Source organism: Arachis ipaensis, chromosome B7 (assembly GCF_059453495.1).
Source record: "Arachis ipaensis isolate K30076 ecotype BB chromosome B7, ASM5945349v1, whole genome shotgun sequence".
Lineage (NCBI taxonomy): Eukaryota > Viridiplantae > Streptophyta > Magnoliopsida > Fabales > Fabaceae > Arachis > Arachis ipaensis.
Genome location: NC_142442.1, coordinates 22,907,433 through 22,931,137, shown reverse-complemented (window position 1 = coordinate 22,931,137; position 23,705 = coordinate 22,907,433). Strand labels below are relative to the sequence as shown.

The 23,705-nt window shown below is 36.8% G+C and overlaps 1 protein-coding gene across 1 annotated transcript; it reads left to right on the top strand.

The window, feature by feature from the left end:
• The first annotated feature begins 1,287 nt into the window (after positions 1 to 1,287).
• On the top strand, positions 1,288 to 23,687 carry LOC107609509 (trans-resveratrol di-O-methyltransferase-like). The gene is made up of 2 exons (XM_088494306.1): positions 1,288 to 2,239; positions 23,227 to 23,687. Exons 1-2 carry the CDS (start codon positions 1,460 to 1,462, stop codon positions 23,227 to 23,229), a joined length of 783 nt encoding a protein of 260 aa, XP_088350432.1. The 5' UTR covers positions 1,288 to 1,459; the 3' UTR covers positions 23,230 to 23,687.
• Positions 23,688 to 23,705: the final 18 nt, after the last annotated feature.

The window sequence follows — 23,705 nt, the reverse complement described above, 5'->3', positions numbered from 1 at the left end:
AGTTTCAAGAGTGTTGATTAATCCAAGATAATTTTAATGTGATCAATTATAAATTTATTTTCTAATATTTTTGTATTCTATTTTTACAAGACTACGTTGCTTTTATAATTTTAAATTTTTTGAATTTCTTTGTTTGATTAGGCATTTAATCAATTTTTTAATAAATTTAATTTCTATGACACTAATTTTATTGATTAGTTAGTTTTTATTTTTTTTGTTTTGTATTGTTAAAAATACTAGTAAAAATTACATATAATTTTAATATTGTCTTATTTTATGATGATTACATAAAATAGTTTAAACTAATTTCTAGAAAAGTGTATGAAATTTTTTTTACTAAAATACAAATGACTGGATAAACTAAATTGAATGATATCATACTGTCGAAATTTTTCTTAGTATATGTGAGGAGGAAATTATTGCCAAAAAATAGACTTCATACACACTATAATAGAAAAAATTAGAAACATATAATAACAAAATCTAAAAATATCACAAGTCATTTCTATATTTTATGTTTTAGTCTTGTCTTTTTATGTAATTTAATTTTTTTATTTATTTTATCTAAATAAAATTAAAAGTATTTTTTATATTTAATTATTTTTTTAAATTTATCTAAATATAAAATATTTTTTATTAAAAAAGTTTTTTAAAATAAAAATAAAAAATCGAAGTTCTTTTTCAAAAATTAATTTAAACCGACCGAGCGATCAACCGATGTCAAAGGAAAACGACGACACAAACATACATGCATCAAAAATCAAAATATTATTGGCGTTGTTAACTCTGGCCTTAAGGCTTGATTTGGTAAAGCTTTTACTTTTCAAAAGTAGCTTATAAAAGCTAACTTTTAAAAGATGGCTTTTTAAAAGTTGTAGTATTTATGTTTGGTAAATTAAATTAAAAATAGCTTTTAATAAATACAAGCAACAACAATTGCGTTTGGTAAAATAGCTTTTAAAATTTAAAAATACTATAATAGACATAAATGCAAGCATTAAATTTGAAAATTAGTAACATATGAGGTTATATTAGACTTTTAAATTTTGAAAAGCACAAGCAAACTTTGAAAAGCTCTACCTTAGGTGCTTTCAAAAGTACCCCAATCTTTTAAAAGCTGCAAGCACAAGCACATAATCTTTTTAATTTACCAAACATAAAATGAAGAACTTGAGCTTTTAAAAAACACAAGCACCTCTTCAAAAAGCTTTACCAAACCAAGCCTAAGTGTACCATCAATCTGCCTGCGTCAATAGGAAGATAGAGGATAAGGAAGACAAGGATAGTATTTAAATCTTATTTAAAACATAATATTATAGACTATTTTTTTTTAAAGTAACAGTACCAAACAAACCGTTGCCTTATCAATAATAGACCCAAGTGGGGTTCCTCACCAGTCTCTAGATGTTCATATATACGCTATGTTATTGATCGATCTAGCATTTCATATAGAAACATCATGGAACTCCAAAGTGAAATGCAAGCAGCTAAACTTCTTAAAGCTCAAAGCCACATTTGGAATCACATATTCAATTTCATAAATTCTATGTCCCTTAAATGTGCTGTTGACTTAAGCATACCTGAAACCATTTATAATTATGGCCAACCCATGCCACTCTCAAAGCTTATTGCTTCATTGCAAATTCATCCATCAAAATCCTCCTTCATCCATCGCTTGATGAGAATCTTGATCCATTCTGGCTTCTTCGCTACCAAGAATGTGGCCAACAATGAGCTCGAAGTCGGGTATGTTCTAACGGATTCATCTATGTTGCTACTTAAGGACAACCCCTTAAGTGTGACGCCTTTCTTGCTTGCCATGCTTGATCCCATCTTCACAAAACCATGGCATCAATTGTCTCCATGGTTTAGAAATGATGATTCTACACCATTTCAAACTGAGCATGGGATAATCTTTTTTGAGTTTTTTGGCCGTGAGCCTAAATTTAATAATCTTTACAATGACGCCATGGCAAGTGATGCTCGATTGGTTTGCAATTTGTTGCTTGATGACAAGTACAAGGGCGTGTTTGAGGGTTTGGAATCATTGGTTGATGTTGGTGGAGGCACTGGAACTCTTGCAAAGGCCATTGCCAAATCATTTCCCCAATTGCAGTGCGTTGTATTCGACCAACCGCATGTTGTTGCTGGCTTCGAATTTGAAGGGACTGAGAACCTTAAATATGTTGGAGGAGACATGTTTGAGGCTATTCCTCCCTCTAATGCTATTTTGTTGAAGGTAATAAAATATTATTAGTTGTGTCTTATAATTCATGATAATTGCTCACGAATTAAAAACTTGATAATCATATATTCTATAAGGCACGTTTGGTTTGAAAGAGACAAATGCAGGAATATGGACACGTTAGTATTTGTTTATTATTTGTTTGGTGAGATATAAATTTTAAATAGACACATTAATACATAAATACACATAGAATATATGTAGTTAGTATTTTTTCAAAATTTTGAGACATAATAAAGACACAATTAATTAGACAGAATTTTTTATACTTTTATTTTTTTATTAATTTTTATAAATTAATTTTTACACTTTTATTTTTTATTAATTTTTTATACTTTATTTTTTATCAACTTTTTATATTTTTATTTTTTTATTAATTTTTATAAAATATGAATTTTTTTTAATTTTATGGTGTTTTATTTAATGTTTTATCAAACATAATACATATACACTAATAATTTATGTCCATATTTTTAATGTTTATGTCTCTGTGTCTCTGTTTCAAGAAAGACATAAATCAAACGCTGCCTAAATACCCAATATGATATATATAGAGATGGCAAACGGGTCGAAACGCGCAGGCCGACTCGCATAATTTCTTAAAAAAGGCGGATTGACCTAGAAATTTGAGACCGCTATAATAAAAAAGTCTGCTTAACTTGCACCTTCTAATCGGTTTTGACGAATTTTGACAAGGTGGGATGGGTTTTCTTGGTGGCCTTTTGGTTTTAAGATAATAATTGAATTTAGAACATTATTTTTGTACTTGTATTTGAAATATTTATTCGTTTTATTTTAAGTTATAATTTAGACTATATTTAATTAATTAAAGACTTGGACAATATTTATTATATACTTTAAACAATATTTGTTTTGTTTTAGACAATATTGGTTTCATTATTTTATTTTAAAAAAATTTGTTGATAATTATATTTATTAGATATTTAGAATTATAAAATCTTTAGTAGTTGTGAATTTAGAAATTATAAATTTATTAAAATATTTATAAAATTATTTTTTAATATTTAATAATTTAATAATTTTTCAAAAAAAAATGGTGGACTTATCCTGCCAATTTGTCATTAGATAGAACGAGTTAGAAATTTGGGACCGCTTTAATAGACGGGATGGAGCGAACTAGTATGTCAAATAGTGAGCGTTTGACAGGGTGGGTAGGGCGGGGCGGGCATGCCCGCCTGCCACCCCTATATGTACAGTACTCCTTTTCATATAGATGATGAACGAACCAAGTTGGATTGATTTAGTGATTAGTTTACTAATCTGCTTAAATAAGTATGAGGGGCTTAAATCTTGTCTTGTGGATATAGTAATTTATTGGCTAATAACAAACTCTTAAATAGAACTTCGATCCACAGTGAATTAGTTTTTAACTTATCGAATTGAAAAATACCGTAAAAAACCAAAAAATATAAGTGATGAACAAATTAAAACCTAATCAAATAATAATAAATCTTTAATATCCTATCCCATTTATATAGGCATCTTTATATATAGGTGATGAACAAATTACAAAATAATTAAATAATAATTTCTAATATCCTATTATTAACATAAATATGAATCAAGTTCAATCTAATTAAGATTCAAATCACCTAATATTCTCCAACAGTTTGCATTAAGTAATATAGTTTTTTTTTCTTCTTTCAAATTATTGTTTAATGGATTTTCCTTTTGAGAGAATTTTTTTAATTGAAGGCAACCTATATATGAGATTATATTATTAAATATTAAATAAATTTTTATTTTCTATTTAGAATCCTATGTTTAATTTAATTGAATTTATAAGAATAGTTAGAATTATATCATATGAATATAGATTAATAATAAGGTGTATGCTATGATACGGTGCCTATATACACTTGTCTAACTTACTAAAAAGAGATAAAAATTAATATTTAAATTAAAAAATATAAAAATAAATAATTTTTTAATATTTAAAATTTACTGTAAAAAATAACTTCGATAATTTTGGCACTAAAGTTAAAGGCATGAGAAAATTCGCCTAATAATAATGTGTATCTGTCTTGGAACTCATAATTACTGATGAGACCAAAGCTAAGGTATGAAAGCATGCGCATAGCAATTGGCTATCAAAAAATATAGGTAAATAATAAGAATATTAAACAATGTAAGTAATAAATATATCGAATGTTTAATTTAATAGGTAATTAGGTATACAGATGATTATGTTTATTATTTTTAATTGAATGGTTATTTTTTTAATTCAATTTACTCATATACAGTTAACAATAGTTAGATATTTAATTTATTAGGTGTGTAAATAATTATCCTAATATTAAAATTTAAGAAATGATTTAAAAATAAAAAAAAAATTTATCTTATTAAGTCAATTCTAAAATTTATTACTCACATTGTTTACAAAAGTAGCTATACTAGCTAACACTAACTAACTCCCTAATAATTACTAGGGGTGCACATGGGTCGGGTGAAGCCGGGTTTGATGTAACTCAGACCCGACCCGAAATATACATCGGGTCTATTTATTAGACCCGAACCCGACCCTAGACCCGATGAAACCAATACACTTTCGGGCCACAATTATACCGGGTGAAAATCGGGTAAAAATCGGGCCGTTAACATTACATTACCACTACAAGAAAATAGAGTTAATTTAACACTTTATTTTTTAACACCATAATTAAATGTCAAAATTAATATATATTTTTGATAAATATTACAAATGTCAAATTTTCTATGTTTTTTGATGAATAATTTGACCGTAGAAAATTACTTCTCAATTTTGATACTTATTTGTTTTCAATTTACTCCACTATTTTTCTTCTTCTTTGGGCTCTGTTAATTTTGACATCACACTGCTCTCAGTTTAGGATTATACTACTCATTCTTTATCTTCAAAATCTCAATTTATTCTTTAGTTTCAAGATCTCATTTCATTCTTTGTTAAATTTTTTTTGTTGAAAATATTTTATAGTCAATAAGTGTCAAAATAAATAGTATTTTTGACAATTAATAAGTATCACAGAAAATATGTTCTCAAAATTTTCTAACAAATTATTTTTAACAGTCAATATTTATCAAAATAAGATTTAAATTTTTTTCACAATCACTTATATGTTAAAAATACTATTTTTGACAAAATTTTTATTAACATATTTTCATAGTTAAAATAGTGTCAAATTTTGTTTTTTGACAAATTTTAATTTTCTTTTACACATTATAACCCTCAAAAATAATCTATATTGTTGTAGTGTACGTTGATACCTTCTTGTAAGCTAGCATGTAAAAATATCCAAATTTCCAAGACTCCAACTATTATTTAGCATGGTAAAATTCACTTAAAAAATATAACAAGAACCAACCATTCTTTAAAATTAAAGCATAACCACAATCAATACTAAAGCAAAACCACAATCAATACTAATATTGTCTAATAATACCAAATATTTAAATCAATACAAATAACACAATATTATGCATTAGTCTAAAGTCTTATGCATTCTAAACATAAAACATTAACTTATAGTCTTATAATGACTAATAAAACAAAATATTAAGGTTTACAATACTTAAATTCCACATAAGAATAGTTATGATCCATCACTAATAACACAAAATATTAATTGTGTATGATGACCGGGCCACCGGGCCGACTTCGGGTGACCCGAGCTATGGCCCGCCGGACCCGACCCGAAATAATGACCAGGTCTATTTTTGAGACCCTTACCCGACCCTAAACCCGATGAAATCACACCAAATTAGCCCCTAAAGTGTTCGGGACCGGACCGAGCCTTCGGACCGGGCCGAGTCTGTGCACCCCTAATAATTACTATATGCGCATAGATGTGAAAGTTTACATATGGATAAATACGGTATTTGAGAATATACTTTTTGTTTAATCTCTTGGTAGCGCGATAGAATAGATAGCTATCACAAGGATGAGATGAAATGTGAATCTTTTAATTTTCTTATAGGATATACTTATTTTGATTAGTTATTAACAAAATATTTTATATCATTAATTTATGACTTTATTTTTGATCCATCGATAATATAAAATATTTTATACAATTGTATAATTATATTTATTTTTTTAAATGAACATTTATACAGTTAATATAAAACATAATTATTTTTTTCTGATGTAATATTACGTAATTAGATATACGCGTAAAATTACTCTATATTAATAGTACATCAAAATTAAATTTTTAGTTTATTCTGTTGTTTTATTTTATTATGTGCACTAATTATGCTCCAAAGCACAATGATAAACGGTAACATAAAAAGTTTAAAGCAAGGTTTTGAAAATCGGTTCGAACCGGTCGGTTGAACCAATCGAACTGTGAACCGTTAACAAATACGGTTCGAACAAAACTTATAACCGGAAGATTGAGAAATCGGAGTTGGACCTTTGAACCAGTTAGGAATCGATTGGTCGAATCGAACTGTGATCCGGCCGATTTTTGAATTTTTCCAAAAAACGGCAGCGTTCTCTTCGTGCAACCCTAACATCCTAAGTTCCCTAACCATTACCCCTCCAGATAGTCTTCCCTATACTCTCACAACGTGAAGCAGAACTCCCTCGAGCTTCTCCAGTCCTTCATCGTCTCAATGTCATCGAAGCCACCAGCGCAACTTCTGTCCAGCCACCGTTGCCACCGTGCCTCCATCGCTGTCAATCCATCACTGCCGCTGCTAGGGTTTTTTGGAGCTGCGCAAAGCCATCGTCATCGTTGTCACGTGAGGAAGGAAGCGAGAGAGACCGAAGCTGCGAGAGAGGAGAAGTCACCCCGCCGAAAGCCGCTGCTGAAGATCCCATAATAAAAGCAGTTCTGCTTGAATCTTTGAAAGTTGTTCTGATTTTCCCACTATTGTTGCGATCTGCTACTTTTGCAATTGTCTCTAAGCGTACCTAATTTTTTGGATTTAGAGTTATTTTTTTATTGAATTTCTGGATTTGAATTTTGAATTTCTACTTGATCTGCAATTTCTATTGATTCTTCTTGTTGTTGTTGTGGTTGAATTCAAAATTGAAATCTATTTTTTCTTCTTCATCAATTTCATATTCTGGACTTGTTGATTTGGGAACTGATCTTGTGAAATTGAATTTGTGATCTGTTGTTGGATTTGTTGCTAAATTGCTTGTTGAATCTGAATTTGCATCAATTTCGGCCTCTCTTTTTTCTTGAATTTCTGTTGATGTTGCTGCGATTTTTTGTTCTGTTGATAGCTGAGATTTGGTTGCTTCTTGATCGATTTGTGGTGGTTGCTGTTGTTGCCTTAGTCTAGCTTTAATCTCTTCCCACTCAATTTTCCATTCTGTAACTTCATTCCAGCAAATTTCTGGCAAAATTGGACGCATATCGGGTTGGTAGGAATGATAGAACACAATTTTGAATGTTTCCAAATTGACAAAAGGACTGGGTGCCTTCCATAACTGAAACCATCTCTTGAATGTCTCTTATTTATACTTTTAAAAGACTAAGTAATTATGATGGGCATAACTAGTACCCTTCCTAATATTAAATCATAAGATGTAGTAGCCACTGTTTATGAATATCAGAAGTATGCAAAATTAGCAAAGGATGTTGTTGCTAATGTTCTCTTTTCAAGTGGATGAATGGTTTCACTGAATTTAATACACAATTTTTGTTATTGGTTTATTTTTAGGTGTAGACATTAATTGTGGAACATACATGCTTAATAAGGCCAGGGATTGTGAATATGAATGAATGTGATAAAATTGTGAATATGAATAAATATGATTGATGATAAATTTGGGTGTTGACATTTTATGTTTGGTTGGATCTTTTTGTTATTTGACTTGAGTTTGTATTTGAATGGGATCATAACATTTTGGTTTATGTAATACTTTTAATTTGGATGATATTTTAAAGTTTATATTAAACTACAATTATATTTTAATGTGTTTATTTATATTTTATTTATTATTTTATTATAAAATAGTTTTTTCGGTTCAATCACAGTCAAACCGGTTGAACCTATAAACCAGTAAACCAATAACTAAAACGGTTCGATGACCGGTTTAGTTTTCAGAACCTTGGTTTAAAGTGCCTCACTTAATCACTTTCTGTTCTCACAAAAATAGACTTAAACGTAAAACCTGATTCAACAAAACAAAGACCGATGATCAATAAAAAAAACTGACATCATAGTCTTTTTAGATGTATATATTGTACAATTGGTTCTATTCGTTTAGAATTTTGAGTTTTAATAATAATTATAAATTAAAAACAATAAAATTAGCATCTAATAATAATAATAGAAATTTTTGGTACGGATTGTGAGATAGATCAGGGACTTGCGAGTCGATGTGGTTGTCGGGTTGTCTGACTGGAGCGGCGGGGTGAGTACCTGCAAAGACATTCTGACGCTCAAGTTAGAATGGATCTAGGAGGTATGTGTGTAAGGAGTGAGTAACGTACTTGAGGGGGCTTCTGGCTCCCCTTTATATAGCTCGAGGTAGTTATATTATCTTATCAATTAAGATAAGAGATATATTGAATGTTGGCTAGGAATTGTTGGGCCGGTTGGACCGCGAAGGGGGTTAGAGCCCGGGTAATCAGGTCGAAGGCTGCTCCGATGGGGGACCCGGGAACTGGGTCCGTAACAGTTGCCCCCGGAGCAAGAGAGTGAGTGTGCTCGGTCTTTATCGCTGAAGGTACTTTTGGTTGCCGTTGCGTGGCTTGGCAAGGAGCGCATCATCCGGGTTCCTCGGTCGAGGTTGGGGATTCGAGGAGCGCTTGGCCATTTCGTGGCTTGTCTGTTGCTTTCCTTGAAGGGAGTTTTGTCAGTTGCGTTCCCCTAGGTGCCATGATGACATTTAATGCGAAAGGGACTTTTTGGTTTCTCTTTCCAATTTTGCCTTTTGCCTCTTCGTGTTTCTTCTTGAAACGTTTTATGTTTATTTTGTAACTATTTCTCTCTCTTTTTATTTCCCTCGCTTGTGGTTTTCTTCTTCTCCTTTCGCTCACTCTGCTTCTGTAGTTCTTCATTTGGCGTTTGGTTCTTCCCTGACGTACCTTTATTCTGCCACTGCTTGAATGCAGTTTCCTCTTCCTTGTGTGATTCTTCAGGATCAAGTTGGTACCTCCCATTTTATTGTAGGTTCATTTTGTTTTTCATCCTTTAACCCTTGATTTATTTGCTGTTGCGTCTTTCATTTTGAAGGTATTTTTGGGTTTTTCTGGATAGAAATGGTGAAAATTGTAACACCCTACCACGCAGAGCTTTACGCCTTCGACGTAAATCAGAGGTGGTGAGGTGCTACGTCCTCTAAAAGTAAAAATACGTATATAATATAATTGAAGAGAATTATAACTAGGGGCCTTGAAAGGGAAGTTAGTAAAAAACGAAGCAAAAATCGCATCACTCACGAAAGATAAGCATGGATGGATAAGCAAGATCAAATGGAAGGTTTAAAGCATATATATGGATCAAAATTCCAAAATACAGATAAGAAGCTCCGAACTCAACCTACGAAGCTAAGGCCGGCTAGAGTATACATATATATAGTCATTTGGCCAGGGCTGGAGCATCAGTACGAGCTCATACTCCCTGGGGCGAACGAAAGGGTCTGCTATATAAACCATGACTCCCCTGAGTTGTCGATTGGATGTGGGTTTTGAATCTATGTTCACATGGCTGGGGGAGCAATTTCCATTCTTGAAGTTTGTGCAGGCACTGCTTAACTGATGTTTGGTGGCGCCATCTCAATTTCATCCAATAGTTGGGCGGCCATCTGGACCTTTGAGTTGGTCTACAAGTACTTGGAACTTCTAGCTCGAGTGGAGGTGTTCCTGTTTTTCTTTTTGTGTACTCTTCCGACCAAGGAAGCGAAACACAAAAAGAGTTATGTGTTGTTCTGAGCTCAGTCGAGCCGGCAAATATTTGAGTTATTTGAAGACTCTTTTCACGGGTTTAAAGGAAGGACTTTAAAGTGCGTCCTATTCGGGGGCACCATCCCTTTTGGTTGACCTTGGAGGTTGAACGTCAGTTTCCGACTAGAATTTTGGGCTATTGCGTCGTACTTGACGCGTGTAACCTACAAGGGGTTGTCTCCCGAGAGCAAAGACAACAGCAATGTTTTGTGGTCGATTTTCGGGGAAGGTTCATTGAATACTTAGGACATCATGGGCGATCCGGCGACGTGCCAAACTTACATTGGTGTGTGCTTAACTGCTTTCTTTGGTACCTTTTTACTTCCCGAGTTTGAGACTCATTCTTTCTTCTTTTTCCTTTTTCAGTTCAGATGACCGGAGGGTTGACCACCTTAGTGAGGTTGAAGGCTGCCGTAGCCAAGGAGGAGGGCAAGGAGGGTTTGCCATCAACGCCTCAATCTCGGCCTTAGGCAAATTCTCGAACTGTCTCTCAGGACCTGGTTTCGATCGGGGCGACTAGTGTCGCTTCGCCCGGGACGGTTGCCAACGGGGCCGAGGAGGAGGTCGTTATGGTTTCGTCTGCCGAGGCAAATAGGAAGCGGAGGAGAGTGACCGAAGGGAGTAGCGGGGAAAACGTGGAGGAGGAGGGGCCGGTACCCTCTGTAATGACCGAAGTTTTGATGCTTCGACCTTCATTGATCAGCACCTCCTTCCCGATACAAAGGAGTTTTTTCACAACTACGATGTCGCCGGCCAAGCAAAGTCGGTGTACCAGGCCCTCCTTCGTTCCACTGTTATTGTTTGTAAGGCGGAGCCGGTGTTGGCCGAGGTAGGGCTTTTGGATGAAAAGCTTCGGCAGTCCTAGGCAAAAGCCGAGAAGCTTAAGAAGAAGCTGGAGGTGGCAGAGTCGGCTCGTTTGAGGGCTGCCAAAGATGCCGAGGATGCCGGTGCCAAACTTCTCCATCTTTTAGAGGTGGAGACTTTGCTTCTCACTTAACTATTGGGTAAACGCCACCGGGCCTTGGATGCCGACTCTAAGGTTGTTGTCTGGCTCGTCGAGGCGGAGGCGTTAAGGCCGAGGTGGCGAAGCTGAAGAAGGAGAAGGGAGCATTACTGGAGTATATCAAGGGTGCAATTTTGGCTGTTGAGGAGACCATGAGGCCCCAGGCTTTGATCTTTGCTCCGGGTGTGGACGTGTCCATGATGGGTGCGTTTCGGACTATTAAGGATGGCCAAATCATGGACCTAGAGTGATTATTTGTAATTTTTTTCTAAGTTTGCAAGCCATTTTTGGCATGATATATACTTATTTGGTTTGTAAGCCATTTGTTTGGCTGTTACTATTTTTTATGTTGAATCCATTTAGACCATTTCCTCGGTTTTTATGAATGCTTTTGTGGTCTCATGGTGGGCTTCGTGCGTATGAATAGTTGGCCCCTTGGCGGCTGTGTTAAATACTTGTTTAATTTTGTCGATATCCAATTGTTTTGGCCTCGGGGATGATCGGTCCCCGAGGGTAGCCATATTTTGCTCGTGCCGTTGGTTGGGGCAATGCTTTGGAGAGGAAAGTGTAAAAAATAAATTTTATTTAAAGTTTGGACCTCGTTAAAACTTCCGATGTGGGTTGAAAAGAGTGCCCAATAAAGAAAATATGTGATAGAACAGTAAACAAACTCAAACAATGAAAGGAAATAAAAAGACAATCTAAATGACTTTGATCTTGTCACTTGGAAGGATGCTCCTACGTGTAGTAACACCGCATGTTGGTGGCATTCCAAAATCTCGGAAGCTCGGTCCCATTTAACTGTTCGAGCTTGTAAGCTCCTTTCTCGATTACCATCTTGATCCGGTAGGGGGACCTTCCAATTGGGCGTGAGCTTCCCTTCTCCGGGAGTAGGGTGACCGACGTCGTTTCATCGTAAGACGAGGTCTCCTGGTCTGAAGTCTCATTGCACCATGCTGCGATTGTACTTTAGTCTTATCCTTTGTTTTAGGGCTAGCTTCTATAGCTGTGCTATGCTCCTAACTTCGTCTGCGAAGTCTCGCTCAGCTTCTTTGTCATGTTCTCCCACGGTTCTACGTGGACTGGGATCTCTGACTTCTCCTGGGATGACGACCTATAGGCCGTATGTTAGCCGAAAGAGGGTCTCTCCGGTTTAGGTTTGAGGGGAGGTTCGGTACGACCAAAGGACGGATTCGAGTTCATTAGCTCATAATCCCTTGGCCTCGTCTAGTCGCTTCTTGAAACCCTTCACTATTATTTTGTTGGCCGCTTCTAGTTGTCCGTTTGTTTGTAGATGCTCTACAGAACTGAACCGCTGGTAGATGCCGAGTCCTTTTAGGAATTCCTTGAATCATTTGTCCACAAATTAGATCCTGTTATCCGAGATTACGATCTCAGGATTCCGAATCAGGTTATAAATTGTCTCGAAAAGAACTTCCGACACTGGGGGCCATGATGGTGGCTAAGGCCTCGGCTTCGATCCACTTTCATGTAGTAGTCGATGGCAACGATGAGGTATTAAAGCTGCCCGGGAGATGTGGGGAAAGGACCAACGAGGTCGATTCCCAAGGTTCCAAAAGGTTGATCTACCGTTATGACGCTTAGTTGGTAGGGGGTGGCCTGATGGAGGTCGATGTGGATTTGGCACTTGTCGCAATTTTTCACTAGTTGAAGGTAGTCTTTTATGATGGAGGGCCAAAAATACTCTGATCGGATAACCTTTTGAGCCAGGGTTTTTCCCCCACATGATGGCTGCAACATCCTTCGTGAATTTTGCGAAGTATGTAGTCTGCGTTACTGGGTTCTATGCATTTCAGGAGGGGCTGTGATAGTTCGTGCTTGTATAATTGCCCTGCTATTATGGTGTAATTTGTTGCTTCTTGCTTTATGAATTTTGCTTCTTTAGGATCCTCAGGTAGGCTCCCGTTAGTAAAGTATTGGAGAATCAGGAAGTTCCAAGAGTGTTGCCTTCTGATGGGGAGGTCGACCGAGGTCGCGAGTGAGACGGGTGGTGTCTTGATAACCTCCCAAATCAATGATCGATTTTCCGAGACTAATTTGGTACTTGTCAATTTTGAGATTAAGTCATGATTTGCGTTTCGTTCCCTGGGAATGTGCTGGATGGTTACTTCGTCAAACTCGGCCGCCAGTTCTTTCATCCTGGCTAGGTATTGCTGCAGCAAAAGGTCCCGTTTTTCCTAGTCTCCGTTTGTTTGGGAGCTGACCACCTGGGAGTCGCTACAGACTTCTAACACTTTTCCGCCGACTTCTCTGGCTAAGATGGCTTCATATTTGGCTTGATTTTTGGAGATCGAGAACTCGTATCGAATGGATTGTTCGATTCTGATTCCGTTCTCGTTTTCTAGTACTATTCCTACTCCTCTTAAGCTGGTGTTTGACAAGCCATCAATATGGAGCTTACAAGTTTCTGCAGGTTCATTTCCTGCGGTTATTTCGACTATGAAGTCTGCCATGGCATGGGCCTTAATTGCGTTTCTAGCCTCGAATCCAATTATGTATTGTGATAATTCGACGGACCAACCGAGCATTCGTCCTGCGAGGTCCGACTTCTGCAGTACCTGCCTAACCGCCTAGTCTGTCCAGATTGTGATGAGGTGGGTCTGGAAATATACCGGAGGCGTCGGGACGCCGTGAGCAGTGTGAAGGCGAGTTTTTCGAGTCTGGAGTAGCATGTTTATGCACTTTGGAAGACCTTACTTATAAAGTAAACGGGATTTTGTATTTTTTTCTCATCTTCTTGAACAAGCACTGCAACTAGTGCTTCCTCTGTTATGGATAAGTAAAGATAAAGTGTCTCCCCGGTTTGGAGAGTATGGGAGGTTTTGCTAGCACTTTTTTGAAGTGTTTGAAGGTTTCTTCACACTCAGGTTCCCATTTAAAGCTTATACCCTTTTTCATGAGTTTAAAGAAAGGGATGGCTTTCTAAACCGAGGCCCTGAGGAAGCGGGAAAGGGCGGCTAATCGTCCAATCAACCTTTCGATGTCTTTAAGACTTGTCGGGATGCTCATCTCAAGAATGACCTTGCATTTTTTCGGGTTTGCCTCTATCCCCCGTTGAGTGATCATGAAACCTAGGAACTTTCCAACTTTTATTCCGAAAGTGCACTTTGTAAGGTTAAGGTGCATTCAGTGTTTCTTCAAAGTGTCCAGTATGAGTTCGAGGTCATTGATGAGCTCCTCACCTGTTTGTGTTTTGGCAACTATGTCATCAATATAGACCTTCAGCTTGGTTCCGGAGAGGTCTTTGAAGATTTTGGTGACGAGCTTCTAGTAGGTGGCCCCGACATTCTTTAACCCGAAGAGCATGACCGTATAGCAGTACGTGCCGTCGGAGGTTACAAATGTAAGACACCAGTTTTTAAAAAATAAATAATGAATTATTTATGTTTATATGTATGATTTTATTTTCAAAAAGTTGTCTTTATTAAAAAGTAAATAAATCAAAGTTATGAGACTTTAAGTTTTAAATTAATTTGGATTTATATAATTTTCAATTATAATTAGATATTTTTGTTTAATTGAAATTAATAATTTGGGTTTTTGTTTAATTAAAATTTAAAGTTTTAGTAATTAAAAATAAAAGAGAGTTTTATATATAATTTAAATTAAATAATTGAAAGTTTTGATTAATTTTTATAAACTAAAAGAAAGTTTATTTATTTATCTCTAATTTTAAATTAGAATATTTAATTAAAAATAATTTGTAAGTTGAAAAATAAATAGTATTCTTAAAGTTAATTATTTTGGATTAAATTTTGGTTTCAAATTAATACAATACCAGAACCCTAGTTCCCAAATCAAAAACCCTAAATTCCCAATTCACTAACCTTAATTTTTTTCTAAACCTAAATCTAGCTTCTTCAATTGCCACTCACCTTCCTCCTAACCCTAATACCCATGGTACCAAGAAGAAGGGAAGGAGAGGGAGAAAAATGCGCTAGCTGGGGAGAGGTTGCTGCCTTGCGCCGCCACCACACCCCATCACCAGAGCTCGTGATGTTGCCGCCAGCCATCGAACTCGTTTGTTGTTGCCGTCACCACGTGAACGAGAGAGAAGGAAACGCGGAGGAAGGATCCGTTGCTGGGAGCTCGCTGCCGTCGAGGAGAAGCTGCCATCACGTTATGTTCGTCGTCGCCTTCGTGCCCTGATGCCGTCGAGGTAAGTCGCCGCCACGGTTGGAATCGCGAACTAAAGAGGAAGCCCGCGTCACCGTCTTTCTCGCCGCTACTGCCGGACAAGGTTGGGGAGAGAGGGAGAACGGAATGAGTAAGAAGGAGGAGAGGTTTACGTCACCGTTGGAGCTCCGCTGCTGCTGTGGCCATGGCCACCGCACCTCTGGCCACCAAAAACGATTTTGTGGCCGCCGAAACCTTTGCTTGAGCTGTTGCCGTTGGTGTGGTCATTTCTCCTTGGTTATGGTAAGTGTTTTTGTTCCAGAACCGTTGAAATTGATATTCTGTTATTTTGGTTAGAATTTTTTTAGGTTTCGGCAATGTAGGATCAGTTCCGGATTGTTTCATGTCATGTTTAGGGTTGCCGTCGTTACTGCGATAGTGGAATGGGCTGTGGTTGTGACTGCTGAGGTTATAGGCCGAGAGAAAACGGAGTTTGTCACGTATTTAAGTCTCGAATGAGGTAGGAATTTTTCTTAAACTTATTTTATATTACGGAATTGTTATAAATTGATGTTGATGCGAAAAATATATATTTAGTGATAACGTGAGTTTTATGGATTGAATTGAATTGTTTGCTTGATTAGATTATTAATTGCTTGATTAGATTATTGATTTTCTTGAGTTGGCATGTGGTTATTAAATGTTTATACTGAAAAATGAATTTATTTTGGAAAATTGATTTATATATATATTTATATTAAGGAATGGCTTGGGTTTGCAATCGTTAAAAAGAGTTTGAGAAAATGTTTGTTTGATTTATTAGTAATGAATTGAGAGTTGGAAATGATTTTGATATTGGAATTAGTTTGGATTATTGGAAATGATTTGAAAAGGGTTTGAAAGGTGGTTTGGTTGGGACCCAAGATGGGTGGCAAAGTCTGAATTTTAAAGGAGATGTTGCCAAAATTTTTATAAAAAATAGAGATTTGGCTTGAAGTATTATTTAAACAAGTATGGATAAAAGAATTATATTATTTGACTTCGATTTATAAAGAAAAAAATGCATTATGTTTTGGAACTTGATTTATTAAGAAAAGTATTATGTTGGAGTTTCAATTAATTAAGAAAAGTATTATGTTGGAATTTCAATTTATTAAGAAAAGTATTATATTTTGAGTTTTATTTAGTTAAGAAAAGAATTATACTATTTTGAATTCGATTTATCAAGGAAAGGTTTATGTTTCGAGTTTGATTTCTTTGAGAAGAGAATAATGTTTTTGAGTGTGAATAATTGATTAACGGAAAAGGAGGTGTGATGATAATAATTATTGAATGAATTGAATGATGATGATGATGATGAGGATGAATTTGATATGGGAATGTTTTGCGGGATAATGGTTATTTACCGCCCACCAGATTTTAAAGAAAATTATTTTGTGAGGATCGTGGTTATTTACCGCCCACTAGTTTTTAAATGAATATGTTTGGTGAGGATCGTGGTCATTTACCGCCCACAGGGTTTTTTTTCAATTGAAAACATCTGGGGGGGATCGAGGTGGTTTAACGCCCGCAGATGGTGGGGATCGAGGTGGTTTACCACACACCAGGTGAGGATCGTGGTACTATATCGCTCACCAGTTTTCAAGAGGACGATGCCCGGGTTAGCTACCGGACATGTCGGGTTGGCTATATAACCGACTGATGAGACTCATCGGCCATAGAGCAGACATACATCATATGCATTTGCATGCTTTATTTGGGTTTGAATTTGTTTTGGGATGCCTAATTGCTTAAATATTATTAACTGTTATTTGAGTTACTTGCTGTAACTGCTATCTATGTCTGTGCTTTTCTTGTCTGTTTTGTCTGTATTTGCTCCGGTGTGGTATTTTTGAGATTGAATTTTAGTGCTGAATTGATGCTAAGTGCTGATTGATTGCGTGAATGGGCATGAGACTGTAATTGGCTTTTTATTGAGGTTTTTGTAAAGTATGAAAAGTCAAGTTGGTTCAGCATACACTTAATGAACCTATGCTTAGAACAGGTTGGTCATTCATTCAGTCTAGAAAACTGATTAAGATTTTCTTATAAGAAAAGAAAGGTTTTGTATTTCTAAAATATTTAAATATTGATTTTTTTTTAAAAAAAAAAAGATTTTTGGATAATTAGTCATTGGTTTTTAAAAGATTCATAAGACAATGATAATCACTAAGCTTGAAATCAGTTTTCTTATTAAATATCTTCTTACGACAATTCTGAAACTCCATGGTGAGACCGTGTGGTTAGGTTCTTACCTCCCTACAGTTTTACCTTTTCAAGAATGGGATGAAGGAGCTTACGAAGAGTTTTATTGCGTTTTGTTTATACGATGTTGTTTTAGTTAGATAATTTTTCTTCCCTCGTCTTTGTTATTATAATATTGTAAGAGGGATAACAGTGGTATGTTTTATATGTATATTATATTCATAAACTACTTATGTAATAAGTTTTGTATATATGAATATGCTTGTTTGTTTTCAAGGTAAAGTATTTATTTCTGATTTTTCAAAGAAAATAGCGATAGGATTTCGAGTTAAAGGCTCATACTTTATTACTAAGTATATGAAGTCGTCATAATACTTCTTGCTATCAGAGTGGCGCAACCAAAAGTTTGACATTCTGATAGTGAGGGTGTTACAACAAACGCAGTTTTCACCTCGTCAGGTTGGTGCATGGGTATTTGATTGTACTCGGAGTAGGCATCCATAAAGTTAAGGTACTGATGTCTCGAGGCAGCGTCTACTAGTCCGTCGATGTTTGGTAGGGGAAAGGCTTCTTTAGGACAAGCTCTGTTCATGTCCGTGTAATCGGCGCACATTTGCCACTTGTCATTTGCCTTTTTTACTAGTACGACGTCGGCCAACCAGGTCATGTAGGGGAGCTCTTGGATGAAGCTTGCTTCAAGTAGTGCTTTGACTTGTCTGCTGACTTCGGATGCTCAGTCGGGGGACATTTTTCTTCTCCTCTAAGCCATCGGTTTAGCCTTTGGATTTACAACTAATCGATGGGACATTAGATCAGGGTCTATGCTTGGCATGTCGGCCGGGTTAATGCAAATATGTTCTTGTTTTGTCTTAGGAGCTTGATCAAGTTGCCTTTTAGGTTGTAGGTAGGTTTTTGTTGATGAATGTGAATTCATCCTTGGTCTGCCCTATTTGCAGTTTTTCCATGTCTCTTTCCGATTCTAGTCGGGGTTGGCCGTCTTAGCGTGCAACGAGGTCGGCAAAAAAGATGTCTACCGCATCTCGGGACCTTTTGCGGAGGGCGAGACTGGTGTTGTCGCACTCTATTGTAACTTTCTGGTCCCCGTGTATTGTTTCAATGGTGCTGTTGTCGGCCTGAAACTTTATGATTAGGAACTTCGTAAAGATGAGGGTGGATAGGCCGTTGATTGTCTTTTTTCCAAGGATGATGTTATAAGCCATGGAGTCTTTTAGCACTACGAATTATGATATAATGGTTTTCCTTTATTTCCCAGTACCGATGGTGACTGGTAGTACGATGGAGCTATCTAATTTGAGAAAATTATCTCCAAGCCCGGTTATTCCGTTACGATGGTCTCATATGTTTTCGTTTCGGAGCCCAAGCTTGTCGAAGGTACCTCAGAAAAGGATGTTGAAGTCTGCTCTAGTATCTACAAGTATCCATTTGACTAGGCTGGTTCCGACTCTGGCTGAGATTACGAAGGGGGCGTCCTGTGTCGAGATACCGTGTTGGCAGTCATCGGGAAGGAATGTGATTACTGCTGGGAGGGTCGAGGTTGGTGTTTCATTCTTTACGGCTAGCACCCCAAGGTCTTTCTTTAGCATTGATTTGGATTTTTCTGGTGCGTCTTTCCCTGTGATCACATTTACTATTATGGTCGGGTCAATTTTTGGGCTTTCCTGGTGTGCTTGTTACGCCATTCTAGGGCTGAATCCTTCCCATTTTGGTGATCTTTCTCTTTCAATCTTTCTGGGTTCTCGGATGATCTTGGCAAATTCGAGCAGTTTGCCATCTCGGATGGCCTGTTTGATAGCATCCTTCAGATCAAAGCAGTCTTGGGTCTTGTGTTTGTACCCTCTGTTGTAGTTGCAGTATAGGCTTTTATTTCCATTTGTTCACTTTTTTAGTTGTCGCGCCTTCAAGAGGATGTCTCGTTCCGTTATTTGGTGATAGATCTCTGTGATCGGGGCGAGTAGGTGTGTAGTTAGTGAACTTTCTTACCCTGGGCGGCTGGCTTGTGTTAGTGGATTTGAAGTATTCTTTTGGGGTATCTTTTGGTCGTGGGTTGTTACGAGGTGTCATCTTGCCGTTTATTGGCGGCCATGACTTGGCTTACCTCTTCATCATTTGTGTAATCTCTTGTGAGGTTTTGGATTTCGTGCATGGTCCAGACTGGCTTGGTGGTAAGGGGCATTTGGAAGTCTTCATTCATGAAGCCATTGGTTAGACAAATACCGACTACCGAGTCCATAAGTCTGTCGACCGTTAGGCACTCATCGTTGAACCTATTGAGGTATTTTCTCGTGGATTCGTCTTGTCTTTGAGTGATTCCGAGTAGGGTGATAAGATGTTTTTCTTTGGTGATCCTGGTGGTGAACTATGCCATAAACTTCACGGAGACATCGTCGAAACTGGCTATGGAGCCATTGGGCAGGGCGTTGAACTATTTGATCACGGGGCTGACTAGGGTTACTGAAAAGGCCCTGCATTGGACCGCATCGGTGGCTCCCTCTAGGTTCATCCTGGCCTCAAAGGCCGTGAGATGCTCTTGCAGGTCCTTCGTCCCATCGTATTTCATATTAGTGGGCTTGTCGAAGCCCTTTGAGAGCTTGGCTTTCATAATTTTCTCAGTGAATGGGGTGGCTCCCATTATCACATGTTCGCTTCGTGTTCGCTTGGCATCTTGACGGTATCTTCGGTTGTCCTCATCGTGTCGGCATTTTGGATCTCTGAAAACGCTGCGGTTGCATCGTTTTCCATGTCATTGTTCAGGTGACCTGACGTTCCTGGTTTCACGATGCGATCGGGTCCTAAAAGTTGCTTGACTTGCGTGTTTCGGGTGGTATTGTTTCTTGGACGTGACTCGGCGTTCGAGGTTTTGCACTCTGAGACAAAGTTCTTGATTTATCTGGATTATTTTCTCTCTTAGGCCATCAGGTGCTTGGACTTTACCGGGCTGCCGATTGTCCTTCTTCTGTTGCCACCGGACAGGGGTTGGCTAATGATGCACAGCACCGGTTATCCTTCCGTGGGTGAGAGAAATGCTATCCCAAAGTTTGGTGTCTGGCTTCGCGGGTTTGAATCGTGGTGATGGCTTGAGTATTGCTCTTCAAGATTTTCCGTCATATGGCACGCCACGATTTGGTAAGAACCTACAGACAGTGCCAATGTACTAGAAGTCTCTAATACGGGTTGTGAGATTGATTAGAGACTTACGAGTCGAGGCGGTTGTCAGGTTGTTTGACTGGAGTGACGGGGGTGGGTACCTTTAAAGACACTCCGACGCTCAAGTCAGAATGAATCTAAGAGGTATGTGTGTAGGGAGTGAGTAACGTACCTGAGGGGGACTCTGTCTCCCTTTTTTATATAGCTCGAGGTAGTTATCTTATCTTATCGATTAAGATAAGAGGGATATTGAATGTTAGTTAGGAATTGTAGGATCAGTTTGAACCGCGAATAGGGTCAAAGCCTGGATAATCAGGTCGGAGGCTGCTCCGATAGGGGATCCAGGAACCGGGTCCGTAACAACAACAACAAAAACAACAACAACAACAACAACAGATGCAGTAAATGTATTCAATATATTAGATTAAATTCTCGTTTAATTATAATTGGGTGAATGATATTTCTTCGGAAAGCTAAACGGCTCATTTTTTTCGTTAACCATTTACTATTGGCGTTAGGATTTTTGCCAGTAAAGAATTTCATAAAAACAGTCGCGTTGTAGATATAGTCTCTAAACTGACAGAAATCCCTTCGTACAAACGTTTTGGTTATCACAAGTAACAAACCCCTTAAAAATTGTTAACCGAGTATTCAAACCTCGGGTCGTCTTCTCAAGGAACTGCAAGGAAGTATGTTCTTATTATTGGCTATAAAGGTTGTAATCGGGGTTTAGAAGGTGAGAGGCTAGTGATTTAAATGACAAGTAAAGTAAATGGCAATTAAAATAAATAAAACTGTAAAGCAAACTTTTGGCAAGGTAAGAGAAATTGGAAGTCCAACTTAGTTATCTCTCTCAACAATAATGAAAGTTGAATCTAAATTCCACTTAGTCAACCTTTAAGGCAAAGGAAAGTCAAGGGACTAATTAGTTTGACCTTCGAATCCTATTTATTTCCTAAGAAAAAGTTGGGATTATTGAAGTTCAGTAAAATTTGCAAGATAACGATTATCAATTATACTGAGTTGGTGACTGTTGAGTTACTGATTTCTTAACCAAGACCAAAAGGGGAAAAGTAAATTGCTGGAATAAGAATATCCTTAGATGGAAGCCAATAGTAACATGAATTAAAGAGAGCAATCATAAATTGGAATACCTCAAATATCATTAATTCAAATAACAATCTGTAACATGGAATAATTCATAAATTAAATTATAAAAGTAAATAATCAACTCAAGTGCTGGAATAAATAAATAAAAATAAAAAGGGAAGTTTAAAACAAAGAAACGTAAAACCTGGATCGAGAGTCACTCTTACAAACTAAGAGAAGTCCTAAATCCTAAGAGAGAGAGGAGAGAACCTCTCTCAAGACTAAATCTAAATCATGGGAAGTAACAAAAATGCGAGCTCCCTTTGAATGGATGCATTCTTACACTTTATAGCCTCTAATCTGTGTGTTCTGTACTTGGATCTGGGCCAAAAGGGCTTCAGAAACCGCTGGGGGCGTATTCTGTGAATTCTGGTACATGGCCTCTGTCACGCATCCGCGTGGGTCACGCGGTCGCGTCATTCGGAGCATTTTCTAGCCACGCGGTCGCGTCAGTCACGCGTCCACATCATATATGTTCTGCTTAAGGCGCGCGGTCGCGTCAGTCATGCGGCCGCGTCGCTGCTTCTTTGCTTCTGGCACGCGATCGCGTCAGTCATGCAATCGCGTGGATGCCAGTTCCTTCAGGAACTCCGTTTCGCACTTCCCTTCCATTTTTGTACGTTTCCTTTTCCATCCTTTAAGTCATTCTGCCTTAGAAAATCTGAAACTACTCAACACACTAATCACGGCATCGAATGGAAATAAAGGTAATTAAAATAATTAATTTTAAAGCTTAGGAAACATGTTTTTCACATACATCACATAATAAGGAAGGGAAAGTAAACCATGCAATTAATGTGAATAAGTGGGTGAAGAATTGAATAAATCACTCAAACTAAGTACAAAATAATTTATGAAATATGGGTTTATCAACTATGTTAAGGAGTTTTAACCTGATTTCTTCTCTAGGTTAGCACAAGATAGGAAAATGAAAGGCTTGTAGTTAGCGATGATCCAATAAACTGGGGGAAGGGATACATGTAAGGGACTTGTCAATATTCAATATTTAGTAGAGTTCCAAGATAGAGAATTAATTACAATTTTGATATTGAATCCTTTATATATTTATAGTGTTTGAGAAGAAATTTACAAACAATTTAGATAGACCTATATAAAATTCAAGTAGAACTATATATTGATATGATTTAGATTATACTCCTGATGGGTTACTTAGGAGGAGTTTTTTTGGACGAACTATTATTACTTTTGATGGGTCGACATGCTCATCATTATATCTAAATTTTTCTATAATTATAAAAGTTAAAATCCTCACATTATGACATAATTTTGTTAAGGTATACATGCATGACTGAATTTTTCTTTTACTGTTTTTTTTTTTTTTTGTATCATAAATTTCACTTTGAGTTGTAATACTGTAGTGAATTTTGCATGACTGGGAGGACAAGGAATGTTTGAACATATTGAGGAAATGCAAAGAGGCAATCATGAAAAATGACAGCAAAGGAGGGAAGGTGATTATCATAGATATGGTGATGAAGGATGAGAAGAAAGGTGATGATGAATCACTTCAAACACAACTCTTCTTTGACATGCTGATGATGGTGTTGCTGGCTGGAAAGGAGAGAAATAAAAATGAATGGGCCAAATTAATATTCTCTGCTGGTTTTAGTGACTACAAGATAACTCCAATTCTAGGAGTAAGGTCTCTCATTGAGATATATCCATAGCAGCTTAATCACACACTAATGGATGAGAATATTGTGTCTGAGAATCCTTTAATTGTTTAATATCAAAGTTGCACTTTAATTACTTGTGTCATCAAGGTTCTTTTGGTGTTCTATCTCAATTCAACCATTTTAAAACTTTATCATAATTTAAACTTCTATTGTGGTCGTCT